General features: G+C 38.6%; 2 protein-coding genes across 4 annotated transcripts in view; both read right to left on the bottom strand.

Moving 5' to 3' along the window:
* soat2 (sterol O-acyltransferase 2) overlaps positions 1-7,760 on the bottom strand; it is a 27,799-nt gene extending 20,039 nt beyond the window's left edge. For all 3 annotated transcript variants that reach the window (XR_013799549.1, XM_079628482.1, XM_079628483.1), the window contains exons 1-5: positions 7,698-7,760; positions 6,291-6,383; positions 5,716-5,750; positions 5,325-5,461; positions 5,168-5,218 (exon numbers count right to left, since the gene is read on the bottom strand). Coding sequence is in view for 2 of the 3 variants with exons in the window: in XM_079628482.1 (XP_079484608.1) it covers positions 5,168-5,218; positions 5,325-5,461; positions 5,716-5,750; positions 6,291-6,363 (296 nt within the window). In the remaining variant the exon portion in view is untranslated. The remainder of the gene's footprint in view (positions 1-5,167; positions 5,219-5,324; positions 5,462-5,715; positions 5,751-6,290; positions 6,384-7,697) is intronic.
* A 2,453-nt stretch (positions 7,761-10,213) lies between these two features.
* The window catches only part of kif5ab (kinesin family member 5A, b), a 73,635-nt gene continuing 63,848 nt past the window's right edge, over positions 10,214-20,000 (bottom strand). The window contains exons 23-28 of the mRNA XM_079627756.1: positions 16,714-16,930; positions 15,697-15,859; positions 15,217-15,266; positions 14,933-14,960; positions 11,956-12,056; positions 10,214-11,209 (exon numbers count right to left, since the gene is read on the bottom strand). Coding sequence (XP_079483882.1) covers positions 11,984-12,056; positions 14,933-14,960; positions 15,217-15,266; positions 15,697-15,859; positions 16,714-16,930 — 531 coding nt within the window. The 3' untranslated portion in view covers positions 10,214-11,209; positions 11,956-11,983. The remainder of the gene's footprint in view (positions 11,210-11,955; positions 12,057-14,932; positions 14,961-15,216; positions 15,267-15,696; positions 15,860-16,713; positions 16,931-20,000) is intronic.

Below are 20,000 nucleotides of genomic sequence, written 5' to 3'. Positions count from 1 at the left end.
CGAGGTTCAGTGGTTAATTTTGCATATTAATACAACGAATAACAAATAAATGCTATATTTAATAAGCTCAGATTCAATTATTCTCAGAACGACAGCATGTCTGGAGCCTCTTCTGGCCACAGTATCTCTGGCGGTCTGGGCCACAGGATTCAGACCCACGACCTGAAATTTTGTGGCGATATGTCAGATCGTTACTTTAAAAGATGCAATTTATGACAAAATTCAAAATGGCCGACCGATGGTTTATCCTCGAATCATATCTTCGGATTTTTGACAAATCCGGATCTTTTCTGACAAACTGTTCAAAAGTTATGATTTTTCATTTCTCATGACCTGTAGGTGGCGCTGTTCCCAAATTTGGCATGGGCCGTCAGATCATGGTTCTGATGAAGCGTACCAAGTTTCGTTTCAATTGATCAAAGTTTTGCTAAGATACAGCCTCTGTTCTAGAAAATATGTGGTGAACTTAATGTTGACTCAAAATTGGTTCAAAGCGTTCAAAAAATATAACCATTTGAAAAGTGCATTTTTGAACTGGTGGTGGCGCTATAGAGTTGGTCCTAGACACCCCAAAGTCGGTCTTATTACTGTTCATTACCATCACTACAAGTGTGCCAATTCTTATAATTGTCTTACTTGCGGTTCATAGGGCTGCCATAGACTCCCATTGGGGAGGAAGAATAATAAAATCACTTTTGTGACTTAGGGCGCTATTGTAACGCTCTGAAGCGCAAGTATCAAAAGCGAAGCGCAAGTAACTCTGTGGGCGGATCCCGGCGCTGTTGCTATTATACCGGCGGGATAAACGACTCTTGCGCCCGACGCAAATCTAAAATGTGTTGGTCTGAAGTCGCTTCATTATTCATAGGTGTGGTTTGGGCGTAACGTGAAATAAACCAATCAGAGCGTCCTCTCACATTCCCTTTAAGAGCCGGCGCGCTTGTTCCACGGCGGATCGCTATTATAACGGCGGATCGCTATTATAACGGCGGATCGCTATTATAACGGCGGATCGCTATTATAACGGCGGATCGCTATTATAACGGCGGATCGCTATTATAACGGCGGATTTCTTTATAACGGCGGATCGCTATTATAACGGCGGATTTCTATTATAACGGCGGATCGCTATTATAACGGCGGATTTCTATTATAACGGCGGATCGCTATTATAACGGCGGATCGCTATTATAACGGCGGATCGCTATTATAACGGCGGATTTCTATTATAACGGCGGATCGCTATTATAACGGCGGATTTCTATTATAACGGCGGATCGCTATTATAACGGCGGATCGCTATTATAACGGCGGATCGCTATTATAACGGCGGATCGCTATTATAACGGCGGATTGCTATTATAACGGCGGATCGCTATTATAACGGCGGATCGCTATTATAACGGCGGATCGCTATTATAACGGCGGATCGCTATTATAACGGCGGATCGCTATTATAACGGTGGATCGCTATTATAACGGCGGATCGCTATTATAACGGCGGATCGCTATTATAACGGCGGATTACTATTATAACGGCGGATTGCTATTATAACGGCGGATCGCTATTATAACGGCGGATTTCTATTATAACGGCGGATTTCTATTATAACGGCGGATCGCTATTATAACGGCGGATTTCTATTATAACGGCGGATCGCTATTATAACGGCGGATCGCTATTATAACGGCGGATCGCTATTATAACGGCGGATCGCTATTATAACGGCGGATCGCTATTATAACGGCGGATCGCTATTATAACGGTGGATCGCTATTATAACGGCGGATGGCGGATCGCTATTATAACGGCGGATGGCGGATCGCTATTATAACGGCGGATCGCTATTATAACGGCGGATCGCTATTATAACGGCGGATCGCTATTATAACGGCGGATCGCTATTATAACGGCGGATTTCTATTATAACGGCGGATCGCTATTATAACGGCGGATCGCTATTATAACGGCGGATCGCTATTATAACGGCGGATCGCTATTATAACGGCGGATCGCTATTATAACGGCGGATTGCTATTATAACGGCGGATCGCTATTATAACGGCGGATCGCTATTATAACGGCGGATCGCTATTATAACGGCGGATCGCTATTATAACGGCGGATCGCTATTATAACGGTGGATCGCTATTATAACGGCGGATGGCGGATCGCTATTATAACGGCGGATGGCGGATCGCTATTATAACGGCGGATCGCTATTATAACGGCGGATCGCTATTATAACGGCGGATCGCTATTATAACGGTGGATCGCTATTATAACGGCGGATGGCGGATCGCTATTATAACGGCGGATGGCGGATCGCTATTATAACGGCGGATTGCTATTATAACGGCGGATTGCTATTATAACGGCGGATGGCGGATCGCTATTATAACGGCGGATGGCGGATCGCTATTATAACGGCGGATTGCTATTATAACGGCGGATTGCTATTATAACGGCGGATGGCGGATCGCTATTATAACGGCGGATTGCTATTATAACGGTGGATTGCTATTATAACGGCGGATCGCTATTATAACGGCGGATTGCTATTATAACGGCGGATTGCTATTATAACGGCGGATTGCTATTATAGCGGCGGATTGCTATTATAACGGCGGATAGCTATTATAACGGCGGATCGCTATTATAACGGCGGATTGCTATTATAACGGCGGATCGCTATTATAACGGCGGATTGCTATTATAACGGCGGATCGCTATTATAACGGCGGATCGCTATTATAACGGCGGATCGCTATTATAACGGCGGATCGCTATTATAACGGCGGATCGCTATTATAACGGCGGATCGCTATTATAACGGCGGATTGCTATTATAACGGCGGATTGCTATTATAACGGCGGATCGCTATTATAACGGCGGATCGCTATTATAACGGCGGATCGCTATTATAACGGCGGATCGCTATTATAACGGCGGATTGCTATTATAACGGCGGATCGCTATTATAACGGCGGATTGCTATTATAACGGCGGATTGCTATTATAACGGCGGATCGCTATTATAACGGTAGATTGCTATTATAACGGCGGATTGCTATTATAACGGCGGATTGCTATTATAACGGCGGATCGCTATTATAACGGTGGATTGCTATTATAACGGCGGATTGCTATTATAACGGCGGATTGCTATTATAACGGCGGATCGCTATTATAACGGTGGATCGCTATTATAACGGCGGATTGCTATTATAACGGCGGATCGCTATTATAACGGTGGATTGCTATTATAACGGCGGATCGCTATTATAACGGCGGATCGCTATTATAACGGCGGATCGCTTTTATAACGGCGGATCGCTATTATAACGGCGGATCGCTATTATAACGGCGGATCGCTATTATAACGGCGGATCGCTATTATAACGGCGGATTGCTATTATAACGGCGGATTGCTATTATAACGGCGGATTGCTATTATAACGGCGGATTGCTATTATAACGGCGGATCGCTATTATAACGGCGGATCGCTATTATAACGGCGGATCGCTATTATAACGGCGGATTGCTATTATAACGGCGGATCGCTATTATAACGGTAGATCGCTATTATAACGGCGGATTGCTATTATAACGGCGGATCGCTATTATAACGGTGGATTGCTATTATAACGGCGGATTGCTATTATAACGGCGGATTGCTATTATAACGGCGGATTGCTATTATAACGGCGGATTGCTATTATAACGGCGGATCGCTATTATAACGGCGGATTGCTATTATAACGGCGGATCGCTATTATAACGGCGGATTGCTATTATAACGGCGGATTGCTATTATAACGGCGGATCGCTATTATAACGGCGGATCGCTATTATAACGGCGGATTGCTATTATAACGGCGGATCGCTATTATAACGGCGGATCGCTATTATAACGGCGGATCGCTATTATAACGGCGGATCGCTATTATAACGGCGGATCGCTATTATAACGGCGGATCGCTATTATAACGGCGGATCGCTATTATAACGGTAGATTGCTATTATAACGGCGGATCGCTATTATAACGGCGGATTGCTATTATAACGGCGGATCGCTATTATAACGGCGGATCGCTATTATAACGGCGGATCGCTATTATAACGGCGGATTGCTATTATAACGGCGGATCGCTATTATAACGGCGGATCGCTATTATAACGGCGGATCGCTATTATAACGGTAGATTGCTATTATAACGGCGGATCGCTATTATAACGGCGGATCGCTATTATAACGGCGGATCGCTATTATAACGGCGGATTGCTATTATAACGGCGGATTGCTATTATAACGGCGGGTTTGCCGGCGCACGCCAGGAGCGGTTCACAGCCGAGGAGACCGACGTTCTCGTCAGGGCCGTAAAACACAGAGAAGTGACATTGGGGATGATGGAGAAACACACACACATTATCTTCGGTTAAACAGGCGTATAATAATTTGGGTAAATGTGTAATCTAGATTTATGCCTATTTTTTCACATCTTCACGGACGCAACAATGATTTCCCTCGTGTGTTAATATTTTTCCTTGTAATAATGTATGATTTGCAAAAATGAAAACTGCTGCGTCCGTTTATATTAGAGAATCAAAGTGTGTGTGTTGTTCACACGCTACATAATGGCCAAGCACGCGCCCTTAAAATAGCATCTGACTAACGCGCGGCGCCGCTGTCTTTAGACTGGGTTTCTCCTGGTCAGTGGCGGAGTTGTTTTCTGGAACTGCAGAATATCACCAGGGAACGTTTGCGCCGGAACACACTCCTCTTTTCACTGAACCGCCCCCCCCCCGAGCGCAAGTTCATTCCCTAATTTACCGCCGTGCGTCTGTGGAGGGAAGAGTCCGCTGTGCGCGGGTGCAGAATAGGAATGACACATGCGTCGGTGTTAAGTCAATTGCGCTGGGTGCAAGATAGGGCCCATTGTCGAGAACATCTAAAACAAATTTTAATATTTTTATGAAATTGTTTATGAAGTCGTGACCTTTCACCTTTGGCATTTAGGATGTTTTGCAGTTTTAAATTGTCAAATTATTTGTTTATTACTGGACTGTGAGTCTGTGGGTGGTCGCTAGGGCGTTGCTAGGGTGGTTAGGATTTTTAATTTTTTTTTATAATTGATTCATAAACGGCAGTAATAACACTTACTCTAGCAGTGAGCATCTGGCTATAAACACCTTCCCCTGCTCCAGTTTGTGCCTGGAAATCAAAGTACATATATATATATATATGTGCAGAAACACATTTTATTCAAGCACGGAACTCATTCCGCCTTGGCAGGATATGACATCACAGAAACTCTCACCTGTTGTTGGTGCTTCCCGTCTGGTCGGTGTGTGTGTGTGTGTGTGTGGACAGAGACTGGATTGAGTCAGTGAGCGCTCGCTCCAGCACTTCATTCAGACGAGACTGAACATGTCTGATCACCGCTTCCTTCATCCTCTGCTCAGAGAAACAGAGTTATACGATCAGTCGAGACCAGATTACACGGGATGGTTTTCATTTAAAAAATATATATATTCTAAAAATATATATATAAGGCAACAATCACCAGGGATATATATACATGTATAATTATTAATCTTATATACAAAAATGCTAAAAAAAAAATACAAATAAAATAAAAACACACAAACACACAACAAAATGTATTTTATAGGCAGGGTCGTGTTGTTTTCGGCAGTGAAGTGTCTTACCTCCATGTCTCTGGTTCTCGTGTGATGATCCTCATCTGCAGACACACACACACACACACACACACACACACACACACACACACACACACACACACAACAGAGCTTTACATCAGCTAATGTGAACACTCACTGCACACACACACACAGCAGAGCTTTACATCAGCTAATGTGAACTCTTACTGCACACACACACACACACACACACACACACACAGCAGAGCTTTACATCAGCTAATGTGAACACTCACTGCACACACACACACACACAGCAGAACTTTACATCAGCTAATGTGAACACTCACTGCACACACACACTCACACACACACACACACACACACACACACACACACACAGCAGAGCTTTACATCAGCTAATGTGAACACTCACACACACACACACACACTCACACACACACACACACACACACACAGCAGAGCTTTACATCAGCTAATGTGAACACTCACTGCACACACACACACACACTCACACACACACACACACACACACACACACACACACACACACACACACACACACACACACACAGCAGTGTTAGTCATCAGTGTAAACTCACGCTGTGTGACGGAGCCGTTCTCGGTGTGTGTGGCTCCTCGGCCTCGAGTGTGTCTGGTGTCGTGTGTTGACATGCCGCTTTACTCGATCAGTCCTGAGGAAATGTCTGGTTTATATTTAGATGCATGATAAACATGATGATGGTTCAGGAGCTTCAGTGGAGATGAAGCGAGCTCTTGATGACCTTTGAACCCTGCTGAAGTGTGTGACCTGAGGTGACCTGAGCTATACTCCTGCTCACTCCGGAGTGTGTACACACACAGGCTAATGTTTGACCGCTCGTGTCTCACAGCGCGGATTACACACGAGAGTTTCATGGCCGAAAGAAACCCTCATTACTTTACTTTAGCAAGCGCATCTCCGCTACTTCTGCAGGTCACATGGCCTCAGGGTCAGCAACACACACATGTACAGAGATGTAATGCACGTTATTACACACACTTATGGTTATGGCTGATAAATGATGTTGGCGATGATGCTAACACAGAAGAGACAGACACACATGTCACTTGTTGAAAGATTCTAAGAAAGATGAAGAAATTAATTTAATACTTATGAATCTCTTACTTTATGAATTTATGAATGCTTTGATTGCTAGATTTGATTCGCTTTTTAATTGTAAAGACACAATAACTGCATAAGTGTTCCTAAGAAGGGATTTATGAATAATTTCTAGATCATATTTCACCCAAAAAAATAAGAAAAAAATAAATTTGCTTAAAGGCCTATATTTTTTTTTAAATTAATTTTCTTTAAGCAAAATAATATTTTTGTTTATATAATTTTCAGTGCAGTTACAATATTATATATATATATATATATATATATATATATATATATATATATATATATATAATGTATATGTGCGTGTGTGTGTGTATTAGTTATTCTTATTACTGTAAGTATTTTTGCAGTAAATTACTTTAAAACACATATTACAAAAAACGCAATGCTATATATATATATATATATATATATGAAAATGTATAAATGCACTAATATATATATATATAAAAGTTTATTTTTTTATTTTATTTTTTGCAGTAAATATACTTTGATATTATTATCACAAATCAAAAGCATTTCTAATAGCAGAACCATGATGAATAAATAATGCAAATTAAAATACAGCATTATTTTTGTATAAGAATTTGAGAGTGAATGTAATTATGGATATAACATCAAAATACAAAGAAATCCAAATGGTCCTAAAATATGCTTTTTGTGAACAAAAAAAGTTTTCCTTTTATTTATTTATGAATTAATTAAGTGAAATATGACCCGGAGATGTTCCCGACAGATTTGATGAGATTCACACATATTTTTCAACAATAATAATAAAAAATAGCCAGAACCTGATTTGAATCACAGAACATGGATGTTAGCGATCAGAGCGAGACGGACTCACCTCGGCGGATCTCCTTCAGGCCCGTCGCTGAGACTGTACGTGTGTGTGTGTGTGTGTGTGTGTGTGTGTGTGTGTGTGTGTGTGTGTGTGTGTGTGTGTGTGTGTGAGCTTTGCTCTCCAGTGTCCTCAGGCTCGGCTCAACAGCGTTATCGATCTGTGTACACACCGAACATGTGTTCACTTACAGCAGAACACACACTCTGCTGTCACTCGCCATACAAGTCTATATGCGTGAGTGTGAATTACAGATTAAATCGGTTCATTTGGTTGCCAGCCAGACGCTTGTAGACTTGCGTACACACTGACCCGTGCCTAACCGGCCCTTTATCTCTTTATGTTCGACATATTTTCATAATTCCATTTGTGTCTTACTATTACTTTAAAGGATAATTCCGGTATTTAACACCTTGAGTCTATATTGTAGTTTGTTTTGGATGAACAAGAGTGGTGGACAACATTTTTTTGACAATGGTTCCTCTCTAGAGTTTTTGACTATAAAAGAATTGGCCATGGACCCATTTAACATTGGAGTCAATGGCCATGTCCGAAAATGTCATTAAAACAGCCAATAATGTTCGTTTACAAAACTGTTAAACTCACCGAGTGATTAGTGGTGTTCGTTGATGATTATAAACAATATATCGTCGCAATATATGATTCCAATCCGTTTATTTTGTGGAACTATTTTTTCAACAATGGGATTTTACAAAATGACGAATAAAACACGACAGAAACTGTATTTCGCAACACTTTTTGGTTCTGGAACCCCAAATTCAAAATATTGTGAAAGGTTTTCATAATCTGTAAGCATCAAAATAACAAATAAAGGCTTGAAATATCTCACTTTGCATGTAATGAGTCTATATAATATATTAGTTTCACCTTTTAAGTTGAATTACTGAAATAAATGAACTTTTGCACCAGATTATCATTTTTCCAGTTTCATCCGTATTTTTGGGGAACACTTATTATAACACAATTATATATTTATTTTTTTCATATTTATCTGCTCCAGAAGGAAGTTTTCACAGCATAAAAAATAAATAATAATTGTTTTCTTAGTATCAAGAATATTTTAATAACCTAAAGAACTTTTTGTGGAATGTAAATATTGTAAAGATTCCTCGATGCCAGTAAAGAGCTTATATATTTTTAAGTGTGTGTACATTCAGAAAACACTGACGTTCATGAATCAGATTCTCTTTATTGAAACATGTTTAAAGGGAAGTTGTTCTACGTGTCCATCATGCACTACAAAAACCAAACACAAAAAGTAAATTATTCCACACATCCTCGAGTCCATCATGTGCCGTTATTCACATTAAATGCTCAGAATCTCCTGTAAACACGAGATCTTGAATAACTGCGTTTGTCCAGTCGAAGCCAGACGGCCCACATTACATATATGAATATTGTTCTGCATTATATCTTTATGAATGCGTTATCTAGTCAACATCTTCCTGGCTGCACGATTTACACAAGATTGAGTTAAAGTTGCAGAACGGCTGATATATTCCTCATAACCTGACTCTCTTACTCTGACTGGCAGATCAGGACGTGTTGACAGGTCAAAGGTCAGACTCAAAGCAACCTGACCATACATACACACACACACACACACACACACACAGATGAGTGTGCCAGTATTTGATCAGAGTTCACACTGACTGATGTGACTGTGTCTGATCACGTGTGTGTGTGTGTGTGTGAGTGCGTGTTTGTGTGCGAGTGCATGTTTGTGTGTGTGTGAGAGAGAGAGAGAGAGAGAGAGAGAGTGTGTGTCTGTGTGTGTGAGTGCATGTGTTTGTGTGTGAGTGCGTGTTTGTGTGCGAGTGCATGTTTGTGTGTGTGTGTGTGTGTGTGTGTGTAAGAGAGAGAGAGTGTGTGTGTGAGTGCATATGTTTGTGTGTGTTTGAGTGTGTGTGTGTGCGTGTTTGTGTGTGAGTGCGTGTGTGTGTGTGTTTGAGTGCATGTGTTTGTGTGTGTGAGTGTGTGCGTGAGTGCATGTGTTTGAGTGTGTGTATGAGAGTGTGTTTGTTTGTGTGTGTGAGTGCATGTTTTTGTGTGTGAGTGTGTTTGAGTGCGTGTTTGTGTGTGAGTGCGTGTTTGTGTGTGTGTGTGTGTGTGTGAGAGAGAGAGTGCGTACGTTAGTGCATGTGTTTGTGTGTGTGAGAGAGAGTGTGTTTTTGTGTGTGAGTGTGTTTGAGTGTGTGTTTGTGTGTGAGTGCGTGTTTGTGTGTGTGTGTGTGTGTGTGTGTGTGAGAGAGAGTGCGTACGTTAGTGCATGTGTTTGTGTGTGTGAATGAGAGTGTTTTTGTGTGTGAGTGTGTTTGAGTGCATGTGTTTGTTTGTTTGTGTTTGTGTAAGTGCGTGGATGAGTGCATGTGTTTAAGTGTTTGAGTGTGTGTGTGTGTGTGTGTGTGTGTCTGCATGTGTGTGTCTGCATGTGTTTGTGTTGTTGTTTCTCACACATCTGAATGTATAAAATGTAAAGTTAATAATTTCTCAACTGATGTATAAAATCCTGATTCTAGGAACAATCCGATCTACATAGAATTGCCTAGATATATTTAATCTTTTATTATCTGACACTTTGATCTTTTACACTTAAATATTTAATGTCACAATCTCTTCATTTGACACGTCTCTCTTATGGAAGCTTGTTTCTGCCTCAGATTAAAATCAAAATGGTAATTGCAACTTTTTATCTCACAATTCCGACCTTTCTTCTCAGAAATGTAAAGATTTAAACTGAGAATTATGGGAGAAAAAGTCGCCATAACCTTTTAAATTAATTATAGCGTGGCTCAAACGAGCTTCAAAACTCTCTAGAGTTTATTATAGAAGTAATTGAACTAAATAAAAACTGTTTTCTTTATACAACGATAGAAACTGAAACATAAATAATGCATACAAATCGCAACAAAAACTACTGTCATTTAAATATGAGTATAAAAATAGTAACGGCTACATAAAAATATTTCATCATAACCTCACATTAATGTAGACGATGACGAACAGCATCACACAGTCGGCTGTGGGTCGCTCTCAGGAAATATGATATTCTCATTAGTATATCTGCTAATTTGCATTTCCTAATTTATTAATTTTAATTCTGCATTTTCTCTTATATAAGGGCGTCGCCCCTTTAAAAAATAATGATTACTAGTAATTATTATTGGTTAGAAAAGATAAATTACTATTGGTACTTATATATAGAAAGACTGAAGGATTGTGGGTAATAGTTTGTTAATTAATGTTTGTTGTCCTCTAATCTAACCGTTCAGCAAAAACTCTTTCATATAAAACGATAAATTAAAGTGTTCCTGGAACGATGATCTGTTGTTTTCTGAGAATGACCCGTGAGAATGAAAGCTCTTTATCATCGCTGGACTTCATGCAGCTCGAGTGTGTGTGTGTGAGTGTGTGTGTGTGTTCATGTTCATCACTGGAACTGCAGGCAACATGCATATATAAATATACAGAGAAGAGAATTCAGAAGTACAGGTCGCCTGGAGAGAAACACAAACAACACGGGAAATATTACTTATCATATTTAATATTATTTTTAGTAATTATTTGTACAAATATAAAAATGAAATATTATAATATATTTAATAATATGTTATTATACATTGTCATATTTATTAATATAATAAAAAAATAAAAATATTTTATTTTAAAAAATTTTAATAAACATATATTATACATATATTACATGTATTATAATTACAATATTTAATGACATTTATAATATAAATATAATTGCATATATTTTTTATTTTATAAATAATGTATTAAAATACTAGAATATTTGTTAATATGGTAGCCTAATATATTAAATAGATTTAATTACATATATTATAATAAATAAATAAATAATTAAAATTTTTATAATCTTATAATTGATTAAATTACTGAAAAGAATATTATTAAATATACGTAATGTATTATGCTTAAAATATTTCATAACGTTATTTTATAAATCTATATAAATCTATAATTTATTAAATGACAAAAAATATTAAATAAAAGTAATACTTAATATAATATCTTGAGTAATTTAATAAATTATTTAATAATCTAATAATATGAATAATGTAATATATATTATTAAATATATTCAATTTATTATATATATATATATATATATATACTTTTTTAGTAATTTAATAAACTATTAATACACTATTTATTTATTTATTTTCCGTCCTATTGTGAAGGTGATTTTCTCTTCAGTAGTTCTCGGTCAGTTTACCTGTGTGTGTGTGTGTGTGTGTGTGTGTTTAGCTGACGATGGGCTTCTCTTGACGAATGCCTTCCTCTGATTCGTCAGCAGTGACGTGTGTAGAGCGAGCGCTGAAACACACACTAGAAATATGAGTTATGACGGCATGAGTTATTACGGCATGAGTTATGACGGCATGAGTTATTACGGCATGAGTTATGACGGCATGAGTTATTACGGCATGAGTTATGACGGCATGAGTTATTACGGCGTGAGTTATGACGGCATGAGTTATTACGGCATGAGTTATGACGGCATGAGTTATTACGGCATGAGTTATGACGGCATGAGTTATGACGGCATGAGTTATGACGGCATGAGTTATTACGGCATGAGTTATTACGGCATGAGTTATTACGGCATGAGTTATGACGGCATGAGTTATGACGGCATGAGTTATGACGGCATGAGTTATGACGGCATGAGTTATTGCGGCATGAGTTATTACGGCATGAGTTATTACGGCATGAGTTATTACGGCATGAGTTATTACGGCATGAGTTATGGCGGCATGAGTTATGACGGCATGAGTTATGACGGCATGAGTTATTACGGCATGAGTTATGACGGCATGAGTTATGACGGCATGAGTTATTGCGGCATGAGTTATTACGGCATGAGTTATTACGGCATGAGTTATGGCGGCATGAGTTATGGCGGCATGAGTTATGACGGCATGAGTTATTGCGGCATGAGTTATTACGGCATGAGTTATGGCGGCATGAGTTATGACGGCATGAGTTATGACGGCATGAGTTATGACGGCATGTGTTATGACGGCATGAGTTATGACGGCATGAGTTATGGCGGCATGAGTTATTACGGCATGAGTTATTACGGCATGAGTTATGACGGCATGAGTTATTGCGGCATGAGTTATTACGGCATGAGTTATTACGGCATGAGTTATTACGGCATGAGTTATGGCGGCATGAGTTATGACGGCATGAGTTATTGCGGCATGAGTTATTACGGCATGAGTTATGGCGGCATGAGTTATGACGGCATGAGTTATGACGGCATGAGTTATGACGGCATGAGTTATGACGGCATGAGTTATGACGGCATGAGTTATGACGGCATGAGTTATTACGGCATGAGTTATGGCGGCATGAGTTATTACGGCATGAGTTATTACGGCATGAGTTATTACGGCATGAGTTATTACGGCATGAGTTATGGCGGCATGAGTTATTACGGCATGAGTTATTACGGCATGAGTTATGACGGCATGAGTTATGACGGCATGAGTTATTACGGCATGAGTTATTACGGCATGAGTTATGGCGGCATGAGTTATGACGGCATGAGTTATGACGGCATGAGTTATTACGGCATGAGTTATGACGGCATGAGTTATGGCGGCGTGAGTTATTACGGCGTGAGTTATTACGGCGTGAGTTATGACGGCATGAGTTATGACGGCATGAGTTATTACGGCATGAGTTATGGCGGCATGAGTTATTACGGCATGAGTTATTACGGCATGAGTTATTACGGCATGAGTTATGGCGGCATGAGTTATTACGGCATGAGTTATGGCGGCATGAGTTATTACGGCATGAGTTATTACGGCATGAGTTATGACGGCATGAGTTATTACGGCATGAGTTATGATGGCATGAGTTATGACGGCATGAGTTATGGCGGCATGAGTTATGGCGGCATGAGTTATTACGGCATGAGTTATTACGGCATGAGTTATTACGGCATGAGTTATTACGGCATGAGTTATTGCGGCATGAGTTATTACGGCATGAGTTATTACGGCATGAGTTATTGCGGCATGAGTTATTACGGCATGAGTTATTACGGCATGAGTTATTACGGCATGAGTTATTGCGGCATGAGTTATTACGGCGTGAGTTATTACGGCGTGAGTTATGACGGCGTGAGTTATTACGGCATGAGTTATTACGGCATGAGTTATTACGGCATGAGTTATTGCGGCATGAGTTATTGCGGCATGAGTTATTACGGCATGAGTTATTACGGCATGAGTTATTACGACATGAGTTATTGCGGCATGAGTTATTACGGCATGAGTTATTACGGCATGAGTTATTACGGCATGAGTTATTGCGGCATGAGTTATTACGGCATGAGTTATTACGGCATGAGTTATTACGGCATGAGTTATTGCGGCATGAGTTATTACGGCATGAGTTATTACGGCGTGAGTTATGACGGCGTGAGTTATTACGGCATGAGTTATTACGGCATGAGTTATTACGGCATGAGTTATGACGGCATGAGTTATTGCGGCATGAGTTATTGCGGCATGAGTTATTACGGCATGAGTTATTACGGCATGAGTTATTACGGCATGAGTTATGGCGGCATGAGTTATGACGGCATGAGTTATTGCGGCATGAGTTATTATGGCATGAGTTATTACGGCATGAGTTATTACGGCATGAGTTATGGCGGCATGAGTTATTACGGCATGAGTTATTACGGCGTGAGTTATTACGGCGTGAGTTATGGCGGCGTGAGTTATGACGGCGTGAGTTATGACGGCGTGAGTTATGAAGGCATGAGTTATGAAGGCATGAGTTATTACGGCATGAGTTATGACGGCATGAGTTATGACGGCATGAGTTATGGCGGCATGAGTTATGACGGCATGAGTTATGACGGCATGAGTTATTACGGCATGAGTTATTACGGCATGAGTTATTACGACATGAGTTATTACGGCATGAGTTATGACGGCATGAGTTATGACGGCATGAGTTATGACGGCATGAGTTATTACGGCATGAGTTATTACGGCATGAGTTATGACGGCATGAGTTATGACGGCATGAGTTATGACGGCATGAGTTATGACGGCATGAGTTATGGCGGCATGAGTTATTACGGCATGAGTTATGACGGCATGAGTTATGACGGCATGAGTTATGACGGCATGAGTTATTACAGTCACACACGGGGTCATGCTCACCTGTTATCATTCACATCTCTGCCATTCCCTGTTCAAATAAGGATGAATATGCATTAAAATTCTGATAATAAGTGCACAAAATAATGCATTAAAGATGCTCGGATCTGTTGAGTCGTTTGATTTTTACTGCATTAAATATCAAATAATTCCTTTATTCATAGAAAACAACGGCGATGAGCATCACATTATAGAGTATAGATGTCTCAATCAGGTCCCATGCAGAACTTTTTTAATAATAACATTTGGTTCAGGGAATAAAAGCACAGCATCAGTTGTGTCTTTACCGTTCAGTGTGTGTGTGGAGTCCGTGTGTGTGTCGTCCGCTGACAGCGTCCTGTTCACATGAGGAACAAACACACACACACACACAGCTGTAGTAAAACAAATCACAATTATGAAAACAAAATAACAAATCCAAAAACAAAACAACAAATTATAAACACAACGGCAAGTCAAAAAACACAACGACAACTCAGAGTAAACGGAAAAGGTATGTATATTTTCTTAGAATGGAATACTTATCGCTGATTGGACGAGACACCTGTCAATCAAGCTTTACAGGAAGTAATTCTGAATTGTCGTTGTGTTTTCTGAATTATTTTGTTTTCTAAATTGTCGTTGTGTTATTTGACTTGTTGTTTTGTTTTTAGACTTGCCGTTGTGTTTATAATTTGTTGTTTTGTTTTTGGATTTGTTATTTTATAATTGTGATTTGTTTTGCACCTCTAGGCCACCGTACAGAAGCCATAAACGCTGTTACTCACTTGTTGGAGAAACTGGACTCTGTTTTGTCTGGAGCTGGTTTGGGTTTTTCACTGGCGCTGTTGAACATCACATTGCTGAATGTGATTGGCTGATCTCTGCTGCGCATGAACATGTGATTGGCAGATGAGGAGGCGGGGTTATGTCCTGGGCGGATCGGCTTGGCTGAGGGCAACAAATAACACTATAAAATTTAATATTTTATATGTATTTAATAATATTACACATTACAGTTTTAAAATGTAGTAATATTTATAATACATAATGCATTCATTATATTTAATAATAATTATAATATTATAAATTCATGCATTATGTATTATATTAAAAAAATAAGTAATTTAATCAATTATTTCAAATGTAATATTATACTTATTTATAATATAATAAATGTTATTAAATCTACTTAATGTATTTTTTTTTCATGTTTAATAACATTTTAGTCATTTAAAATTGTATTATTTTTAGTCATTTAATAACTAATTTATACAATCATAATGTTTAGAATATTATTTATTTATAATAAAATGTTACTAGTAAATATATTCAATGTATTATCATATTCAATAATATCTTTAGTAATTTAATAAATGATTTATAAAATGTTAAAGTTGTATATTATATTTATAATATATTTAATTATTATATTATAAATATGTTATTAAATATATTTAAAAAGTATTACTTATCATATTTAATAATATTTTTGTAATTTAATAAATGATTTATAAAATGATAAGTGTATAATATTATATTTATAATATATTCACTTATATTATAAATATGTTATTAAATATATTTTATGCATTGCTTATTATATTTAACAGTGATTGTTATAATTATTACATTTTAATAAAATGTAATAACTATAACAATGTCATATTATTCTACTAAAAAGAAGTGCGCTCGAATGTATTGAATGTGCATTTTAAGGCTTAATGCAGTGAATAAAACTCTTCACGGTCTGAGATTGACCAGGTTTGAGTGTCGCCCCAGTGCATGCTGGGAGTGGCACTGACCGATGAGCGCAGCGTGACTTCTTCTGAACGGGTTTCTGAGCCTCATGACGTCTCGGATGCGCTCGACCTCCTGCTGGTACCGGCGCCGGTCCTTCATCGCTCCTTCCTTCGCTTCGGTCAGCGCGTTCTCCAGCGCCCGCACACGCTCAGCCGTCGAGCGCAGACGCTTCTCCAGCTTCGGGAGCTCACAGCGCAGATCTGCGTTATCACCGACCAGCTGTGTGTGTGTGTGTGTGTGTGTGTGACAGAGAGAGAGAGAAATCTGCGTTATTACTAACCAGCAGTGTTGGGGGAAATGCATTACAAGTAACTCGAGTTACGTAATCAGATTACTTTTTCAAGTAACTAGTAAAGTAACGCATTACTTTTAAATTTTACAACAAAATATCTGAGTTACTTTTTCAAATAAGTAACACAAGTTACTTTGTTTTCCCATTTATTGACTGACAGCTCTCCTGTCCTCGTGTGTGTGTGTGTGAACATGACTAAAAGTGAGCATTTACTCATCTCGCTTGCACAAATTTTTTTTCAATATTCCTCAAAATGAATAAAATCAGTGAAATGCAGAATCAGAATACTATGCAAACCTCCAAATAACTAAATATGTTAAATAAAACATCATTTGTATGCATTTAATCTCACTTTATTGAGCAATGTACTTGCTTCTGACCTTCGATGATTCAGTTTAATAAGCAGAAATGACTATAGATGGATAGAAAGGTTTGCTTGTGTGCTTTCCTCTACGGTACACATGTCCTTCAGCCTGAGGATTATTATTTCACTTTTAGTGTGAACGGGTCTTTACATTTGCCCAAAAATATAACTTTTGTGTTATAAAAAAACAAGCCCAGCCCAGGTGGGAAAAAAGTAACGCAAAAGTAACGTAACGCATTACTTTTCTAAAAAAGTAACTAAGTAACGCAATTAGTTACTTTTTAAGTAACGCAATATTGTAATGCTTTACTTTTAAAAGTAACTTTCCCCAACACTGCTAACCAGCTATGTGTGTGTGTGTGTGTTTGTGTGTGTGTGTGTGTGTGTGTGTGTGTGTGTGTGTGTGTGTGTGTGTGTGTGTGTTCCTCTCAGCTAGCAAAAGCAGATAACTCCACGTTTCATATTTCAGCTTTTCCCTCAACACTAGCGCGCTACGTGAAAACGTTTCAGCTTTTAGACGGTAAATCAAGTTAATTGAAATTATCAATGATGCCATTCGCAAGAAAATGGAGAAGTACATAATCAAATTCACAAATATTACATCATTTAAACATTATTCAAATACATATACTGAGTTACTAAAGCAATCTTTGTCAAATAACACACTTGTTTCTTCACAGTTTGAACGTTCTTGTTTCCATTTGTTTCATTTCAAGATCTGAGGTGAATTCGGCAAATTGTTGCTTTTACAGCTCAAAGCTGGAGCACTAATGAAGTAATGATATTCAAAGTCACATGACACGCTTTTAACATTATAAAGCACATAAACAGCGCCTGTCAGATGTGCTTTTATAGCCCCATTTTATATAAGTATTCTTATGCTCGGCTTGACTTGTTTGCATGTAAATGGATGTAGGCCTATATAACGTATGATCACGTCAATAAAAAATTCGCTCTTAAAACCGTTTGAAACCAAGGCGGATTATGGAGACAGATCAGTCTCATTAATAATTCACGCAGAAAACCTGATTTACACATGCGTAGACAATTTCACATGCATGAAACCTAATTCACGTACACACAAAAAAAATTCACGTGCGTGGAATTTTTTTTTCCCCACAAAAAACAATTCACATGCGCAAAATAAAATTATATATTCATAAAATACATTTCACAAATGCAAAAACACAATTCGTAGATATACAACTGTGTGCAAAAACCTTTGAGTGTTTAAAATGTACGAGTTTATCCCTGAATGTGGATGTGCAATCGTCATTCACGTGTGAATCGCCTCGGATGTGTGTGTGTGTGTGTTTTTGAGACTTTCCTGGCAGAGCTCTTGACCCACGCGGGTCAGTCGTACTCTTGAGCCAATCAGATGCGAGCTTACCATTCAACCAATCATAAATCGAATCCCCTGAGAGTGCATTCGAGGAGCACGGTTCTGCGCACCATTTGTGCAATACGGATTAATTAGAACGGAAATGAAGCCTCAATGAAGCTTTCAATCCAGCATGGCGAACGAAGAACGGGTACGAGTTTATTTTATTTAATAAAAGTCTGAGTATACACGGTTTATCGTTTACAGGGCCCCTGGTCCACGGATCGATCTTTAGAAATTAATATGAAAATCAATTCAGAATTGGTGAATCGATTTTTTTCAACACAGCCCTATTGCTTTTAGTCTTTACACGTCTTTCTTTTTACTATCTTTATTGCAGTTTAATTTATAATTAGCGTTACTGTAACTGTCTTGTTGCAACCGTCTAGTTTTTTTTATTTTATTTTAACTTAGGTTTTCTGACTAGAAAACTGTAACATTCTTGATTGAATGTGTAAACCAGGGGTGCCCAATCCTGCTCCTGGCGATCGACTGTCCTAGGGATGGCTGACAGCTAGATTAATAGATAGATACATATATAGATAGAATATAGATAGCCTACATATTAAATACATAGATATATTATAGATACACTTCTAGGTACATGGATAGATTATAGACACATATCTAGATACATAGATAGCTTCATATAGATAGATAGATTTGGATAGATAGATGCCCAGAACTCATGATCCACTTAACCTACTGGAAAGAGAGATCGGCAGTAATCTTTCCTCATTTGTATGTCCTTGCTAAAAAAAATTCTTTGCATGCCAGCAACAAGTGTCCCTGTGAGAGGATTTTTTTAAAGGCTGGAGAAATTATCTGTAAAAAAAGAAGTAAGCTAAGTCCTTCCACAGCAGAGAAATTAATATTTTTGAATAAAAATCTCTAAAAAAGTGAGAGATTGTGGCTTGATTTCTTTTGTTAATATTCATTTTGCAGGACCAAAATATAATTATGCACAGTGATGAGCCTATAGGTTACAAGCGTCACATATTAGAAAAATACAATAATAAAAAAACAACAATTTTTTTTAATGGCTCGTCAAGGTTGTTTCAGGATCAACACTGCAAGTGACCACTAGGTGTCGTCGTGGAGACGGGTGTCGGATTGATTCGAAGCCTCGAAACAATATGGCACATTTGGTTCAACTGTTTCATTGCTTCACGAAGCCTCGATCTGCCCACCACTACTGTCCTGCACAGTTCATCTCCAACCCTAATCAAACACACCTGCCTTTAATTTTCAA

The sequence above is a fragment of the Phoxinus phoxinus genome (genome assembly GCF_949152265.1).
Source record: "Phoxinus phoxinus genome assembly, chromosome: 11".
In the NCBI taxonomy this organism is placed as follows: Eukaryota; Metazoa; Chordata; class Actinopteri; order Cypriniformes; family Leuciscidae; genus Phoxinus; species Phoxinus phoxinus.
Note: the sequence above shows the minus strand (reverse complement) of the source record. Positions and strands in the feature narration are given on the sequence as shown.